We start from the raw sequence: 18259 nt of genomic DNA, 5'->3' as shown, positions 1-18259 counted from the left end.
CACATCATCCTCATCATTTCAAACAGCTTTTTCCCATCACATCACTAAATTCGGGATTCCTTTGTGTGCAAGCTCATGTGAAGCAACCTCAGTTCTGTGGTGATGACTTTCATAGTCTTTGAAGTGCTTACCTGGTGTAAGGAGAACAATTGAGGTAACAATGAGGGAGCACACCATGAGTATGACCAAGAGTGAAATTGCCATCCCTTTCCAGTTATTTTGTGAGGATCCTCCACCAGAGAGCTCCTGAAATGCAAATACACCAAACCCTCAATGATGGTTACACTCTTTGAAAAAAAAAGTTATCTGAGATAGAAGCTAATACTACAACCAAACATAGTATGTTAATGGTAACCTAGAATTATGTGTAATGACAGGAAGGTCAACAAGGGATTGTTCTTTTCTTTTCTATATGTAATTATTGGGGGTCATGGTAGAGCATATGAACAAGGGGAAAAGTGTCAAGATACAGAAAATAGGAGGAAGGGGAAGCTAACTGGGTGTCAACAGGTGTCAGAATACTCAAAAGGGCGAGCAATGAGAACGGATAATGCAGCAAAGTTGAAGTTCAGGAGGGAAGAGCGTGAGAGAATAGACGACAATAGACATAGTTAAAATATTCCACATTCAACAGAAGTATGTAGATAAATGATTAGGGCTTAGCATATAGTTTGTATATTTGGGAGTTTAATAAGCTAAAATGTGTATGACCTGGAGGGTTGAGCTCTTGGGGAGAGGATTGGAAGAGCATAACCAGACTACAGCTTGTAGAATGCAATGTCTCCATTCTGCACGTCGTAGATAAAGCAGACACGTGCATCTTGGAATGAGATGCCAATAACAAGGGCTTTGATTTCCACAGTTTAAAACTGGCAGGATGGAAAGCAACAGGACCAGTCCACAGTGGAGAGCATTTTGGATGAAAGTCATTTACATCATTATATGCTAAGTATGGTAGAGGAAGGATGGCCCTGTGGCAAATTCGGGGGCAGCAGCTGGCTTTGGAAGCCAGCTTGGAGATATGACCACAAAAAAGGTTGTAGGTTACGATGAGACCCATCAGCTCAAGACACTGCACCTCCGTACATTGAGACTATTGACAGAAATGAATTGTGGGATTTCCAAGCCAGTCCTCATAAGGAGTGACAAAGTTAGAGTGTGGCTCTTTCCTGCATTCAAAACAGCTTCCTTTGCGATAACACCTGTTTTTTTAAAGATCGACAGAGAGGAATGCTGCCACAGCCGACCTGGCAGAGGGGAGAGGCACTAACCTGCAGACAGTGGCATCGACAACTAGAACCGCACTCGGTGGAGAGCATACGTCCGCCTGGTGAACAGTTTACTTTTGTATCGCACTGATAGGCCGGATCTGGATTCGGACCTGAACCAAAATCGAATCGGCTTGTTCTTATCACCAAACCAACCCGTCCACCAAGTTTATTCATAACTCGTCCATAACTTTTATAAATATCATGTTATATACCGCTTTTCACCCGATCTCTCAATGGTGAAGAATCACTTTAAAATTAAATAAGTCTTGTAGCCGAATCCATATTCTGATCTTCACCAAAATGGAAACGATTGGTCCTTTTCACACACACAACCTCTGCACCAAGTTTCGTCCAAATCCGTCCACAACTTTTTGGGATATCCTGCTATATATAATTTTTGGCCACATCACTCAAGGGAGAAGAATCACTTAAAAAATTATACCAACTGGATCCGGATCCGGATCTTCACGAAAACTGAATCGATTCTTCCTTGTTACACACACAACCTGTCCAACAAGTTTCGTCCAAATCTATTCATAACTTTTTGAGATATCCTACTGTATGTTGGTTTTAGCCCTATCTCCCAATGGTGACGAATCACTTAAAAAATTAAATAATTCTCCTATCCGAATCCATATTCAGATCTTCACCAAAATCGAACCTATTTCTCCTTGTCAGACACGCAACATGTCCACCAAGTTTCGTCCAAATCGGTCCACAACCTTTTGAGAAATCCTGCTTTGTATCGTTTTTGGCCCTATCTCCCAATGGTGAAGAATCACTTTAAAAATTCTAGTAGCCGGATCCGAATCCAGATCTTCACCAAAATCTAATCATTTCGTCATTGTCACATACGCTACATCTCTGCCAAATTTTGTCCGAATCCGTTCACAACTTGAGATATCTTGTTCACAAATGGACAAACGGACAGACAAACGGCAGACAGGGGTGAAAACATAACCTCCATCTACCTTTGGTGGCGGAGGTAATAATGTAGTAAATTGATTTTCCAGTGATAAATTTGTGCCACTGATGTATACAAAGAACATGGTGATTAATTAAATGCTACCCGAAGGGCCAATGGCCTTTAGAGGTTATAGGGCTTGGGAAATAACACTATCCCACTGCTTGCGAGCATGCACAAACCATGACAGCTATTCCAGGAGAGGACTTTGGCTACAAATTGTTTGCAGTTTGAAAAGCAGGGCAGGGTGCCAGACAGAATCAAATGCCCAGGGAATGTTCAGTGAGTTGACTCTGACCTCTTGTTAAGATTGAGGACATCCATTGATGACATAGATGCAGCAGCTTGTCCAGGGCTTTCAAAGGGGTCCTATAAGGTATGCATGTAGCGCATTGCTCGAGGTCCCTTGAGGTGTTCTACATTCAAAACATTACACTTTTGTGTGTTTGAAGCCAAACGCAGCACGATGGGCATGGTGCAACTCCATCCCTCTCTCCCCCTCCATCCCCTCCTCTCTTCTCTTCCCCTCTCCTCCTGCCTCCTTTCCTCTCCCCTACCCCCCTCGCTCTCCACTCCTCTCCTCTCCTCTCTTTCTCCCCGCATCACGCTCCAACTAAAAACGGCTATTAAAATAAATGTGTTTTCCCTTTTAAAACATCAATATTCATCCGATTTTCTTCCTGTTTTTTTTGCAACCAAGTCTTAAACCATCTTAGTGACGATGAAAAATGAAATCAAATGTCGAATTAGAGTTAAGATAAAGACGTGAAAGAGTCAGAAAGTGTGAACCTTTCAGAAGTCCTTTGAAGCCTGAGAACCGACATGGACCGAACAAAATGGTGGCAATTTGATTTTGAAGACCCGCCCTGAATGAACAGATAGAGGGAGGGGCAGAAGGACAGACAGAAGGATGGACAGACAGACAGACTGGCAGAGTATATATATATATATATATATATATATATATATATATATATAATGGAGAAGGAGAAGATTGTGATAAATTGTGATAAAGATAGATTGTGATAAAGATAAAAGATAAATTGTGATAAAGATAAATTGTGATAAAGAAGAAGATAAATGGAGAAGATTGTCATGGGGACCGCAAGGCTAACCCCCGCTCTAGCAGGGAAAATGGCCTTTAAAATGCATGTTGTTGTTGTTTGTATATATATATATATATATATATATATATATATATATATATATATATATATATATATATATATATATATATATTGTTGCGAATATGGAATTTGGCCTCCATATCCGCTTGTAAATATTCCCCTATTTTCTCCAATACTCCCCAACTTTCCCCGATCCCCCATTCCCTAGTCCCATTGCATGTAAATAACAATCAGTAGAGCCGACCTTCCCCTTATTCCCCCATTAAATGTCGTGCCCAGGTCCACCGCACCACACGTAGACAACTTTCGGACATCTTCCTAGTTATTCTTATTCTATGTCAGTTAAGGCCTCGTCTCCATTAATTATGACTCTTCGTTGCACCAGAATGTGATTATATGGCATCAGTAGTGAGTTTAGGACCTTTCCCATACCTCCTTCCATCTTCTTCCCCAACAATTACAACAACAACAGAGGAGATGGCGGCGGAGCGGGGGAGGATGCGTCCTCACACCGGCTCGATTAGCGCCATAGACCATGCGCTCCACGGGGTTACCACGAAGGGGCTCCTTGTCAGCTCCTCGTCAAGGGCGGAGCCTGGTAAACCCCCCGCACGCACCCAATGAGAAGCAACGTGCCGATTCCACGAGGCGGAGCTAACGAGCCGAGGGCGTGTCACTCCCCGCCGGATATACGCGGCCCCGCGCCGGATGTGACGTCAGATGCGCCCCCAGCTTGAGACGACAAGACGCCACCTCGAGCGCTGTGAAACCTCCTGCATCTACTGGACCGTACAGTACCCTGTCCTTGAGCCAAGAGTGCACCTTGAGCCATCGATTCTGCCTTTCCTAGCCATCAATCCCCGTGTGAGTCAGCCTTGTCCCGTTTATCTGTCGTCTGTTGGGAATAATATAAGATTGTGTCTAAGTGCTTGTCTTTCTATGCTGTCCCTCTTGTAGTTGTAATCTAACCTTCCGCCTTAATATAACCTCCTCCGGAGGTCTTGAGAACTGAACCCCTGGTGTCGTATTGTGTTATTGTGATCCAGCCGGGTGTCTTCTTTTTCTTATTGAGTCAGCATCGCGCGACTTCGTCAACGTCGAGTATAGTCGGGTAATTTGTGCGGACACGACGGCCATTCCGCTCGGCCCACTTTAACATCAAAGTCGTGTCTGTAACAATTGGTGTCGGGAGTGAGATTCGAGGCCCGACCAAATTTTGAAAAAAAAAAAAAAACGAATAGAGGAAAAAAAAAATTTGGTCAAAATTTGGAGCGGCCGAAATTTGTTTTGTTTTACGAAACTCGAATTTTGCAAGTCGCGCTATGGCGGATCAAGACGGCTGGGGTCCGGTAGGGGAGAGTGAAGCAGGGTCGGTCCAGGACCAAATTGAGGGACATGAGGGACATGAGGAGAGCGAAACAGCTGGGGTAGCAGGTGCACAAAATGGCGCTCTCGCGCACGATGCTTCGGGCGCGCAAAAAGGCGCCTCGCTGGTCACCGTGCCCGCGACCGAAGTAGCGCCGCTGGGAAGATTGGAACTTTTTTTTATACAAATGAAGGCCCTTATGGCCCAGAATAGTGAGCGATTGGAGGGCCGGATGGATGCTCAGAGTGAGCAATTGGGGGTAATGGGAAACCAAATGGGGGTAATGAGGGACGAAGCGAGGGGTACCGGTGAGAAGTTAGACAATAATTTTGAGGAGTTAGACAAGAAAATTGGGAAGTTAGACAATAATTTTGAGGAGTTAGACAAGAAAATTGGGAAGTTAGACAATAATTTTGAGGGGTTAGACAACGGGATAAAAGAAGTGAAAAATGGGTTAATGGGGGTAGAAAATAGAATGGCTGCCCAGGAGAATCAGATAGAGGGAGTGAAAAATGGGTTAGAGGGGTTAGAAAACAGTATGGAAGGCAAATTGAGGGACATGAGGGACCAAGCGGAAAGGGAAGTTAAACAAATGGAGCAGCAGATAGAGGGGGTCAGAATGGGGGTAGAAACCAAACTGGATGCTCACAGGGAGGAAATGGAGCAGATGAGGGTGGCATCTGGGCAGGAGATGCAAGTGATGGGAGAGGAGATCAGAAGAGGAGTGAGTGAGGAGGTCGGAGGAGTGCGCGAGGAGGTGAGGCACTGTAAGGAGCGCATGGAGAAAGAGGTGAGAAAGGGGACTGTAAAATTGCAAGGGGGCATAGAGGACCTGACGCAGGAGGTGGAGCAGCTGACGGTGGGACAGACGGAGTTAGTGGAGCAGGTTCAAAGGAACACTGCGGTATTAGGAGGTTTAAAGGCGACACAGAAAGAACTAAAAGATGACTTGGTAGCGACGAAGAGGGAATGTCAGATGGTACGTGAGGGACTGACAACGAGGTTGGACGAGGTGATAGAGGTAATGGAGACGAAGGACCGGCAGGTGAGGACGCACATGGAAACGGTCAAGGTAGCCTTGGAGGACGAGCTTGAGGAGACGTACCGGGGAATAAAAGAGGTGAGGCACAAATTAGAAGAAGTGGAAGAAGGGGTGAGCGAAATTAAGAAGCGACGGAGAGGGGATAACAAAGAGATAAAAGAGGAGATAAAAGAATTGGTCCAAAGTCTGTGTTTGGATCGTGATGTGCTCATTAACCGGATGAGGGATTCGCAGGTGATGGAGGAGAAGCGAAGAGGAAGAGGACCCGGTGTAAGTGGTGACCAATATGGTCGTGCGTATGATGCGCCAGGGGATTTAAGAAGCTTGGGGGTCGAGATAGACCCGGGTGTTCGTGAGAGGCCGTTGGTGAAGTGTGCGACAGGTCTGGTGTGCGAAAGAGGAGGTGTGCGAGAAAGTCCGACTCTGGGGTGTGTGAGGAAAAAGTGCACGCCGAGGAGTGAGTGTGCTGGCGAGAGTGAGTCGGTCGTAGCGCGTGTGCGAGGAAGCACGTGGAAGCGCGGTGTGGTGAGTGTTACAGAGGGTGTGACGGGAGAGTGTGCGCAAGAGTATGCGCGAGAAAGGTGTGTGACGGACAGGTGCATGAGGAAAGAGTGCGCTGTCAGAAGTAAGGAAGAGTGTCCACCTGTGGTGAGTGTTACAGAGGGTGTAACGGGAGAGTGTGCGCGAGAAAGGTGTGTGACGGACAGGTGCATGAGGAAAGAGTGTGCTGTCAAGAGTAAGGGTGAGTGCGTTGTCAGGAATGGAGGTGAAAGTAGTGAGAGTGACATGGAGCGTGAGTTAGTTGTGACAGGTGAGCGAGGATGTACACCTGGGATGGAAGGATGCGCACCTGGAATGGTAGAGCGTGAGTGGGAATGCACGCTGGAGTTGGTGGTGAGGCACGTGGTTGGGTGTGCGAATGAGGGCACACCTGTGATTGTCACAGAGGAGGTGACCGAGGAGGGGGCGCGAAGCGGTGTATTGGTGAGGTGTGCGACCAACGAATGTGTGCCAAAATGTTCGGTGGTCAGGTGTGTGACCAAGGCTGTGAGTGGAATGAGAGTACCGAGGTGTGTAAGGAAAGGTACGACGAGGAGCATGGAGACGGCTGGATGTGTGAGCAAGGAACGGGCTGCGGGGTGTAAGCATGCAGGTGAAGCATCGACGTTAGACGGGGTAGAGTTTAGAACGACTTATAGCCGAATCGGGCCCTCGGTGCGTGCTGGGCCTCGCTTTGAACGGCCGCGTCCGTGCTCCACCAGGCGGAGCGGGCGGCAGGATAGGAAGGGTCGTCATGGCGACCACGTTTTGTGGAGACGTGCCGGCAGGTCGAGATCGGGACAGTGGATGGCTCCACGCCGAAGTGGTGCGTGGGATCTCGGCCCGGGTAAGCCCCCGTCCCTGCACCGAGTGCCGGACGCATCCAGCCGCTGGCACAAAACAACCAGCATCCATTGCTTGGCTTCACGAAGCCGGGCTTTGGACAGGGATTGGCGCACCGAGAGGTATTAGTGAGTAGACTGGGTGATGAGGTTAGTGTTTTGGCCCCGAAATTAGAGAAAAGCAAAATTTGATGATTGGCAAAGGATTGGCAGTAGTGATTGGCAGATGATGGGCAGTGATTGGCCAAATTTTGGATTTGTTGAAATTTGATGTGCAAAATTGGTAGTGAGCGATGGGCCCAGTGGGTAAGGCTGGCATCCCTGCCACCCTTCCCATGTGGGGCAAAGGAGCAATAGTTTATGGGGTGTATGGCAGTGAAAACTAGCCCGGGTGGGTTAGGTTATATTGATAGGGCCCTAGAAGATGACAGTAGGTAACGTTAAGTTTAGTTAGTGACTGATACCTGTAGTGGGGACGCAGGTAGATTAGTATGGATGATAATGACGTGGGAGCGCAATAGTTTAAAGGGACGACTGGGAAGCGCAAGTTTCAGAAGGGAGTAGTTAGCTGAGATGATGCTGTGTGTGTGAGGATTGAACAGGTGTGATTGCACAGGTGTGCAACTGGACAGGTGTGTGGAGCAGTGTATGAGTAGTGAGTGTTGTGGATCAGCGCGAATGCGCTTGGGGAGAGAAGGGTGCAGGTGGCACCAGGTGTGAGAGCACAGGTGTGCAAGTACAGGTGTGTGGAGAGAGTTGGAGTAAGTGGTACGGAGTGGTGTGCATGGTGCGAAGGTGTGGATGGGGGAAGAGTGGACCCCTTTCACGAGTACCCGGGGCGGGTAGTGTAAGTGTTAGGTAGAGGGTGCAGGTAAATTGTGGTTGGATATTGGCATTTGTGGTGCGGTTGCAGAATGGTGTTGTGAATGGGTGCATTAGTGTTGTGGAAATGGCTGGGCGTGTAGCCTGTTAGTGTGTGTAGTTGGTTGGGCACTCCACCACTGTGAGGATGTCGGCCAGGTGAGGCCGCAGGTGGGCTCTGGGAGCCGGTAGTTGTGAGTGGGTGCCTGAGGGTCCCGGGTGTGGATCGGGCAGCCCAGTGCCAGAGAGGGCACGGAGTGGGGAGAGCGCCAGAGGGCCTTCCCCAGGTAGTTAGGTTAGGGCAAGGAGCAGGTAAGCTCGGAGGCAACTGCAGTGGGGGAGGTGTGCAGGTGGGTAGACCCACTGGGAGAGGTACACGCCACAGCCCAGAAATTGTGCGAGGGCACCGGGAGATGAATCGGGGGAGTGAGACCCCAAATTGAAGAGCACCACAGTTGGCCAATGGGAATTGGTTTTTAGAACCAATAGAGTAAGAGGGCCAATGGTTTGGCCGGAGAAAGACCCCGGGTAGTGTAAAGTTGTTAAAGTCATTTAGGAAATAGTTAGGATTGATGAACCTGTCGCACCATACGCAGCCACTTACCTGTGGTGATGATGATGACTCCACACCTGTGTTTTCTTTGTTTTGTTGCAGGAGATGAATCGCTGTGTGGATTTGTGAGACGCATCACGACGTGGATGAGACATTGGGGTGATTCCATCTCTCCCTCCCTAGGAGGGACTGATGATGAATTGGTAATGGCAAATTTTGATGTTGAGTTGAAAATGGCAAATTTTGATGAGAGTTGAAAATGGCAAATTTGATTGGTTAGGAGGGAGAGAAGACGAATTTGGTATATGGGAGGAACGGGGAAGACAGTAGGGATGTTTGTTGATTTGTAAAGTAGATGTTTATGGGTAGTGTTGTGTTTTGTGGATGCAGTAAGGGGTAAGGGAGGGGCCATGTAGGTTACCTGGTGGGGGGGGGCGTACGATAGGAACGTACCTGTCTCACCTGGTTCCCATGTGCCCCCAGTGTGCATCACCTTACATTGCGTGCACTTTTGCGCCCTTACCACCTTACTCACTTGTCTGCTTCTTTTGTCTCCCACCTCCGAGGATCTGGCTTTGGGGTAGAGAGAGAGGAGAGAGAGGTGCTGGCTGCGCAGTTGTGGGCCTGCACTTTCGCTGTTTGCTGCCGGGATCGATACACCATATGGACCGCAATGTTTGTGGCCACCCACAATGGACCGCAGTTCGTTTGCGGCCAAGCACCACCCGGGGATGGACCTATGGGTCAACGTGGCACCTATGCCATACAGGTGAACCACTTTTAGTTGACACCAAGTGCACCACAAGAAGAGCGAGAGACACCTGCAGGGTTAGGGGTTGTCGCATTTATTTTTAATCATTGAACAATGGTGACTGCACCGATTGGTGGTGGGGTGGTGCTTTTGATGCTGGGACAGGGTGCTCTGCAGGTTATTAAAGGCCGTCGGCCACAGAGCACTCGTGGGTTGGTGTATCGATGTTGGCAAGCGCGCTCTCTCTATGCATAACATCTGCATGTGTTCCTCCAAAAACAGGTCCTGGATCGTAGTGTAAATAGCAGCGTAGTCTTGTAAATAATGCTCCCTACCGGCTGTATGTTTAGTTTGAGGATTCTTTCCGGATTCGGTTATCCTGTGGGTGTGTTTCTGTGAGGAGAAGGGTGCAACGTCGCAGGGGGACATATTTACTCATTTGTGAATATCTGTAAAACTGTCGCACTCAGGGTAGAGTTAATAGTAGAGGGAACTACATTGCGTGCCACACTAAAGTAGGTAAAAATTTATCGGGTCGGGACGCCCCGAGGGTAGAGAAGGGTGCAATGTTGCGAATATGGAATTTGGCCTCCATATCCGCTTGTAAATATTCCCCTATTTTCTCCAATACTCCCCAACTTTCCCCGATCCCCCATTCCCTAGTCCCATTGCATGTAAATAACAATCAGTAGAGCCGACCTTCCCCTTATTCCCCCATTAAATGTCGTGCCCAGGTCCACCGCACCACACGTAGACAACTTTCGGACATCTTCCTAGTTATTCTTATTCTATGTCAGTTAAGGCCTCGTCTCCATTAATTATGACTCTTCGTTGCACCAGAATGTGATTATATGGCATCAGTAGTGAGTTTAGGACCTTTCCCATACCTCCTTCCATCTTCTTCCCCAACAATTACAACAACAACAGAGGAGATGGCGGCGGAGCGGGGGAGGATGCGTCCTCACACCGGCTCGATTAGCGCCATAGACCATGCGCTCCACGGGGTTACCACGAAGGGGCTCCTTGTCAGCTCCTCGTCAAGGGCGGAGCCTGGTAAACCCCCCGCACGCACCCAATGAGAAGCAACGTGCCGATTCCACGAGGCGGAGCTAACGAGCCGAGGGCGTGTCACTCCCCGCCGGATATACGCGGCCCCGCGCCGGATGTGACGTCAGATGCGCCCCCAGCTTGAGACGACAAGACGCCACCTCGAGCGCTGTGAAACCTCCTGCATCTACTGGACCGTACAGTACCCTGTCCTTGAGCCAAGAGTGCACCTTGAGCCATCGATTCTGCCTTTCCTAGCCATCAATCCCCGTGTGAGTCAGCCTTGTCCCGTTTATCTGTCGTCTGTTGGGAATAATATAAGATTGTGTCTAAGTGCTTGTCTTTCTATGCTGTCCCTCTTGTAGTTGTAATCTAACCTTCCGCCTTAATATAACCTCCTCCGGAGGTCTTGAGAACTGAACCCCTGGTGTCGTATTGTGTTATTGTGATCCAGCCGGGTGTCTTCTTTTTCTTATTGAGTCAGCATCGCGCGACTTCGTCAACGTCGAGTATAGTCGGGTAATTTGTGCGGACACGACGGCCATTCCGCTCGGCCCACTTTAACATCAAAGTCGTGTCTGTAACAATATATATATATATATATATATACATACACATGTATATATATATTGTTGCGGATATGAGGACTGTATTTTTTTTGATTGTGTTGTATTGTGGTAAATTGGTGATGAATATTGCTTGAGTCTGCGCCTCCTGCCTCCGGAGCTGTGTAAAGGTCAAAAGGGCGTCCCATAATTAGTCCACAAGCATACACGTCAGCCAATAATAGAATACCCCTGTTCGATAGTTATATCTTATTCTGTGTTTTAGGGTAAGGCTGTGTCTCCCATTAATTGAGATACTCCATTGCACCAGTGAAAGAGATAGATTCCCTTCATTCCCATTCCCCCTTTTCGTCGATTGGCAATTACCTCCCCTCCAATAACCGCCATTGACCACGAGGCAGGGTCGGAGAAGAAAGGCGTGTCTCCACCTCGTCATAGAGGGGAGGAGTGAGCCAGCCCCACTCGACCAACCATGAGCCAGGGGTTTGGCTAGGGAGGGCGGAGGAAGAGCAATCGGGGAGGTTCGCAAAGGTTGAGGGGCGGGGCCTATATAACCCGCAGCGTGACGCTCCCCAAGCAGACGAGCTTTGAAGAAGAAAGAGATGAGTACTGAGCATTGAGATGAGAAGAGGCTGCGCTTTTAAAGAGAGGCGCTGAGAGGAGGGAATGAGCAGGCGTGACCGCAGCTAAAATCCGCAGCGCGACGCTCCCAAAAGAGAAGCTGAGACAAGCTTTGGCAGAGATGAGCTTTTACAGGCAGACGAGAGGGAGTCCAAGCCGTTGAGACGAGAGGAGGTCCAAGGCAGATGAGCTGAGAAGAGAGAGGGTCCAAGAAAGAGCTGAGTTGTGAGGTCCAACAAGCAGAGATCATTCAAGGAAGCACCAAGCCTGCTATTCGTCACCTTGCTCGCGAGCGGCAGCGTCTACGGCAGCAGCAGCAACAACGCTCGCCAACCGCTTAGGGACCTGGACGGCAGTTCGGAGCAGGGCCGCGAAGGAACGGCGGCTGCCCAACGTGCGGATCGTGCTGCCGGACCCAGTGGACTTTCCTCTCCTTCCAGCCAATTCCTGTCATCATTCCCCGTGTGAGTCGTCTTCGTTTGTTCTGTCCTGGGTAGGTAATTAAGTCTGTATAAGCTAAAGATTGCACTGTGTCACCTGCGTCTCATGTGTTGTAAATAAACGTGACTGCTTGCTTCCTACTTATATGTGTAAATAATAAATCCAATTACTCTTCTGTCCGTCTTCTCGTCTTATTCCTTTTCCTCTTTGCATTCGGTCGTTTTAGAGTTTTCCAGATTGGGCAGCTGCGGTGCGATACGGCCAAAGTTTGGGGTGAATCGGGTGAGTTGGGGAAGAATCGGGGGAACTGTTAGGTCGCGGTAATACACCACAGCTCAGTCAAAATAACATCTTGTCCGCGACCCGCAACAATATATAACAGTGGGGCCACCCATGGGAACCCCACAGGCATGGCCGTGTGTGACATTTGGACATCTTCATTTTGATGCTGCACATTCAGTTTTACAAAATGGTTACTGGCAATTTATCAGATCCACAAATGATGTAATCTACACAATATACTTACTTCTGATAATATGTGAATGCATATGCGTGCACATGGGAAATACAGTTTGAAATGCGTAATTACACCTAATGTAAAATGTGCCTTCAAGAGCTCAAATCCTCTCCCCCCACCCCCCACCCCTCCCACGGCCCCATCCCACCCACATCACGCACACTGCACACGGGAGAGGATCACACACAGGGGAGTAGATCACACACAGGGGAGTGGATCACACACAGGGGAGTGGATCACACACAGGGGAGTGGATCACACACAGGGGAGTGGATCACACACAGGGGAGTGGATCACACACAGGGGAGTGGATCACGCACAGGGGAGTGGATCACGCACAGGGGAGTGGATCACGCACAGGGGAGTGGATCACGCACGGGGAGTGGATCACGCACGGGGAGTGGATCACGCACGGGGAGTGGATCACGCACGGGGAGTGGATCATGCACGGGGAGTGGATCATGCACGGGGAGTGGATCATGCACGGGGAGTGGATCACACACAGGGGAAAGGATTACACACACTGGAGAAGGGGTGTGGAATCACACACAGGGGAGTGGATCACTTACAGGAGATGGGGAGAGGATCACACACAGGAAAGGGGGAGAGGATCACACACCGGGGAGTAGATCACACACAGGGGAGTGGATCACACACCGGGGAGAGGATCACGACGTTCATTGGTGGTCTCGTTCTGTTCTCTCATTCTTTTATTCATTTTGGAAATGGCAGTTACAAATGACCCTCATGCAACTCATTGAGACAGCGCTGACATAAAGAAGCAGGCATGACCAGCCACATGCCCCACATGACAGCAGCGGCCACTTCCGCAGCGATTACCGGAACAGATTAAATCTGTTCCAACATGAACACCTCAACCTCTGCAGGTTCCACACCGGCCTTTGGAGAACGAAACTCCACCCCGCTCTCCACGTGAAAAGTCCCTAATAATTGAAACTTTTCATTGTGACGATGTATAAAGAATGAAACATTCCGACTATAGAAAGAATACATCTCAAATGACAAAGTCCCTGGGAAAAAAGTTATGGGCGGTGTATAAGAACGTTACATTACACCCTTCTGTCATTACATTACGGTGAAAAACAAAATTACCCTTTTCTTTACAGCATACAAAATGACATTTTTTAAATTAAAGATTTCAAATAAACTCATTTAAAGTGTACGTGCACTTCAATTAATTTAAGAGCAGGTTGGATAAATACTGGTCCTCCTCTCATCTAATGTTACCCTGATTTCCTAACAAACAATAAATTATAAATAATAAAAATAAACAATAAATTATTTCACTGAGAGGCTTCCGTCTGGCCACTCTGCCATAAAGCCCAGATCGGTGGAGTGTTGCAGTGATGGTTGTCCGTCTGGAAGTTTCTCCCATCTCCACACAGGATCTCTGAAGCTCAGCCAGTGACCATCGGGTTCTTGGTCACCTCTCTTACCAAGGCCCTTCTCCCCCGATTGCTCAGTTTGGCCGGGCGGCCAGCTCTAGGAAGAGTCCTGGTTGTTCTAAACTTCTTCCATTTAAGAATTATGGAGGCCACTGTGCTCTTGGGAACCTTCAATGCAGCAGAATTTTTTTTGTAGGCTTCCCCCGATCTGTGCCTCGACACAATCCTGTCTCTGAGCTCTGCTGGCAGTTCCTTCGACCTCATGGCTTGGTTTTTGCTCTGATATGCATTGTCAGCTGTGAGACCTTATATAGACAGGTGTGTGCCTTTCCAAATCATGTCCAATCAATTGAATTTACCACAGGTGGACTCCAATCAAGGTGTAGAAACATCTCAAAGATGATCAAGAGAAATGGGAGGCACATGAGCTAAATTTCAAGTGTCATAGCAAACGGTATGAATACTTGTGTCAATGTGATGTTTCAGTTTTTTTTCTTTTTAATAAATTTGCAAAACTTTCTAAAATCCTGTTTTCTCTTTGTCATTATGGGGTATTGAGTGTAGATTGATGAGGGAAAAAATGAATTTAAACGATTTCAGCATAAGGCTGCAACATAAAATGTGAAAAAAGTGAAGGGGTCTGAATACTTTCTGAATGCACTATATATATATATATATATATATATAGAAATAATACTACTTATTTGATGATGATGCCATGAGAGATGCTTTAGTCCAAGTATTTTCCTACTCAAAGTCTATCCAAGGGTTGCCACACTTTGTGAAGAAATACCCTGCCTTTGTAATTGTCAAACCCAGTCGAGAGAGCTCAAAGTAGATGAGCTACGCTTATCATACCCAGTCGCATGGCTAATCTCAACACCCTCTGTTACATCCTATCAGAGAAGGCAATGTTTTCTTGAAATTGCTTGATTGCATGAATTGTTGTACCAAGGGCAGGAGAGTGGTAGAGAGAAGAAGCAGAGAGAGGGTGTTGAGAAATGAATCCCGAGCACTGCTACTGTTCAGAGATGAATACATAGTAGCGCAGTCAGTGGAAAATGTGGTGGACTGCAGGTCAGGCAAATCTGCCTGATGAAACAACCTAATAGGGTAGCAACTTGGTGATTCCCTGATGAGTGACAGAGAAGGATAAGTTTTCAATATATCATGATCTGAGGAGCCAACAGGAGCTGAAGAAGAGGAGTGAAGGTTAGAGAGGAGGATAGATATGATGAAGTGAAGTAAAAGTGGGAGACATTAGGCTTAGGGGAAACATGGGAGGGAATCTAAAATACCTAAAGTGTCACAAAAGGCCTTGACTGAAATACCACAGACAAGGACTGATGCCAAGCCCAGCAGGAAGTGTGGTGGCAGTTGAAGTTGCAAAAGATTAGCAAAAGAGTGCTGGCGTGGGAGGATACATTTGATGTTTTCTTTTTTTTTCATTTCACACTGGGCTTTCCTTCATTTCTGACTTAGAGGCTGTCGATGCAATTTACTCTAAACTAGCTTTCCATGATTTTCATGGTTCTTTATTGGTGCAGAAGGCTCAGCATTTTGGATCAGCCCTGCAAGGCTGGTCGAAAGAAAACAACCCAACAAAGAGAAACTCATGAGCGGTGGACCATTATAAACAAAAATACTGAATGAGCTTAGATTAGGAATATGAATCACAATAAATAGGGATAATATTTTGTGGGAGACACAAAATCAACAGCATCTATTAGAAAATTTCAGACTTGAAATTTTTCCAATGTCATATTATATGTTGCACACGCATACAATATTTATAATGAAAAGGATGAAGAAGATAAGAAATCACAGAATTGATTTTACAGCAGGATTTATTGAATTATTGGACATGAGCTCTGCATAAAAAGCCAAGTGGGGTGAAGGAGGGGCTGAAACAGGCATTTCTCTCTTGCTTGGCCATGGTAAGGACTGCCAGACAGCCTTCCTCTGGAGACAATTCGAACAACATCCAAGATAACTGGCTAAAACTATTGAGAAGGTTGGAATGCTGTCTTGGTAGAACTGAAGTGTCTCAAGTGTGATGAAGGCCAAGTTTAAAATATATTCTCATGTGGCAATGCAAAAAAAAAAAAAAACCCTTCCTGCTTGGAAAGCTATTAAGTTTAAGGAAACATCAAGATCAAGTCTGCTGCTCTTCTTCTGCTCCAATCGGTTCTTCTGATCATGTGCTTGTTAAAGTGGACATCTCTCTGGCCATTCTCAGAGAACCTCCTCAGCACCGACGAGTCTGGCATTTCACTCAGGCTGACTGGCATTGTCTGCAAGCAGCGATCAATCATCTGAACTGGTCTCCCATCTCCACTGCCTCTGACATCAATTCTTCCTGGGAATTCTTCCAAAGCAAACTGCTCTCTCTCATGCACAGATTTATCCCATCTCGTCTTCAGTTGTCTTACCCTTCCTCCCGTCCATGGTACACTGAATCTTGTGGTGAGGCAGTTGCCCTGAAACAACTTGCCTTTGCGTCTTGGAAGGCAAATCCAACTGAAGGCAATCTCAGTTCCTTCCACCAAGCTCGGAACAAGTGTGTGTCTAACCTCAGGAGTGCCAGGAAGCACTATCTCTCCACACTCAAGATTGAACTCTCAAACGTGTCTCCTTCCTCCAAATCCTGGTGGCATCTGGTCAAATCCGTTTCTGGTGTTTGTTCCCCCTCCATCCCCTCCCTTACCTCAAATGGCTACACAGTGGACACCACACGTGACAAAACCGAATGCCTCAACTCTGTGTTTGCCTCAAAATCTTGTGTCCCAAACCCATCTCTCTCTGTTCCCACCTTTCCCAGTCGAACCCAACTGCTCCTGGACTCTGTGTCCTTCTCTCCTGACAAGGTGGAGAAGCTTTTGTCAAACCTCGACTCTGATTCTGCAACTGGCCCAGACGGCATCAGCCCACGGGTCCTAAAATCCTGCTCTGCCGTTCTATCTCACCCTCTCTCTGTTCTTTTCACCCTCTTTTGCTCAAGGTCATCTGCCAGCATCTTGGAAATCAGCAAACATTACCGCTTTACACAAAAAGGTGCAAAAACAGATCCTTGCAACAACAGACCAATCAGCCTGCTTCCAATTATCAGCAAAGTCATGGAATCCATCATTGCTTCGGATATCAAATCCTTCCTCTTCTCCAATGGCTTGATCTCTGATTATCAATTTGGATTCAGACCAGGTTATTCCACTGTGGACATGTTGCTTCTGCTGTCTCAACAATGGATGGAGGTCCTCAATGCCAAACAGGAAATCAGGGCTGTCTCACTTGACATATCACGTGCCTTCGATACGGTCTGGCACCCAGCTCTGCTCACCAAACTCTCCTCCTATGGTATCCATGGAAATCTCCACTCATGGCTTGCGGACTTCCTCTCTGGTCGTAGGCAATGTGTGGCCCTGAATGGATTTCTCTCATCTCCCCTTCCTGTTCTGGCTGGAGTTCCCCAAGGTAGTGTTCTGGGCCCTGTGCTATTTCTGGTCTTCATCAATGATCTCTCCGACTCTCTCGAAGATCCTCTATATCTTTGCTGATGACTCCACTATCTGCCGCTCCATTCCTCATCCCTCAGATCGGCAGTCTGCAGCCTCCTCACTCTCTGCAGACCTGGACAAAATCACAGACTGGTCAAACAAGTGGAACATGTCTTTCAATCCTGACAAATCTCACACTCATACAATGTCTCTCTGAAAGGACCGACTGGAAAACCCTCCCATCTACTTTCTCAACAATCCTCTCCAAGAAGTTCTGTCGCTCAAGCTTTTGGGTCTCACTATCTGCCATGATCTTTCTTGGGAAACCCACATTTCCAAGCTGGCCTCCAAAGCCAGTCGCCGACTGGGCATCCTCTGTCGTGCGAAGTCCTTCCTTGGCACACCTGAGCTCCTCACCACATGCAAGGCTTTCATCCGCAGCTCAATGGAATACTGTTCCCCCCTCTGGGCTGGTGCTCCTGCCTCACACCTAGCTCGGCTTCACGCTGTTGAAACCAAAGCTTTCAGAATCATTGGAATCTCCTGCGATGAAGTTAACTCCGAGGGCCTTTCACTCACTCACCGCAGGCAGGTTGGTGGTCTTTCCGTCTTCTACCGACTCCTCTCTGGCCTTGCTCCCCCAGCTCTCTCTGTGCTCTGTCCCCCCGATATTCCTTCAGGTTGCACAAGATCTGCCTGCAACCCTCTTATGGTTAAACTGCCAAAATCTAGGCTCTCTGCTCACCTTCACTCTTTCATTCCCCATTTCTCCCACCTCTGGAACAAACTCCCCCACTCCCTTCAATCCCACTCCTCCCTCCAGGTCTTTAAAACAGCTGTTCACCACCAT

The 18259-nt window shown here is 47.7% G+C and overlaps 1 protein-coding gene across 1 annotated transcript in view; it reads right to left on the bottom strand.

Annotated features, from left to right (window-relative positions):
* Positions 1-18259, bottom strand: part of LOC137430752 (inactive dipeptidyl peptidase 10) — a 789411-nt gene that overhangs the window by 664222 nt on the left and 106930 nt on the right. Inside the window, exon 3 of the mRNA XM_078781820.1 lies at positions 132-246. Within this exon, the coding sequence (XP_078637946.1) occupies positions 132-246 (115 nt within the window). The remainder of the gene's footprint in view (positions 1-131; positions 247-18259) is intronic.

Source organism: Myxine glutinosa, chromosome 7 (assembly GCF_964187855.1).
Source record: "Myxine glutinosa chromosome 7, kmMyxGlut1.1, whole genome shotgun sequence".
Taxonomy (NCBI): Eukaryota; Metazoa; Chordata; class Myxini; order Myxiniformes; family Myxinidae; genus Myxine; species Myxine glutinosa.
This window is presented reverse-complemented; position numbering and strand designations above follow the sequence as displayed.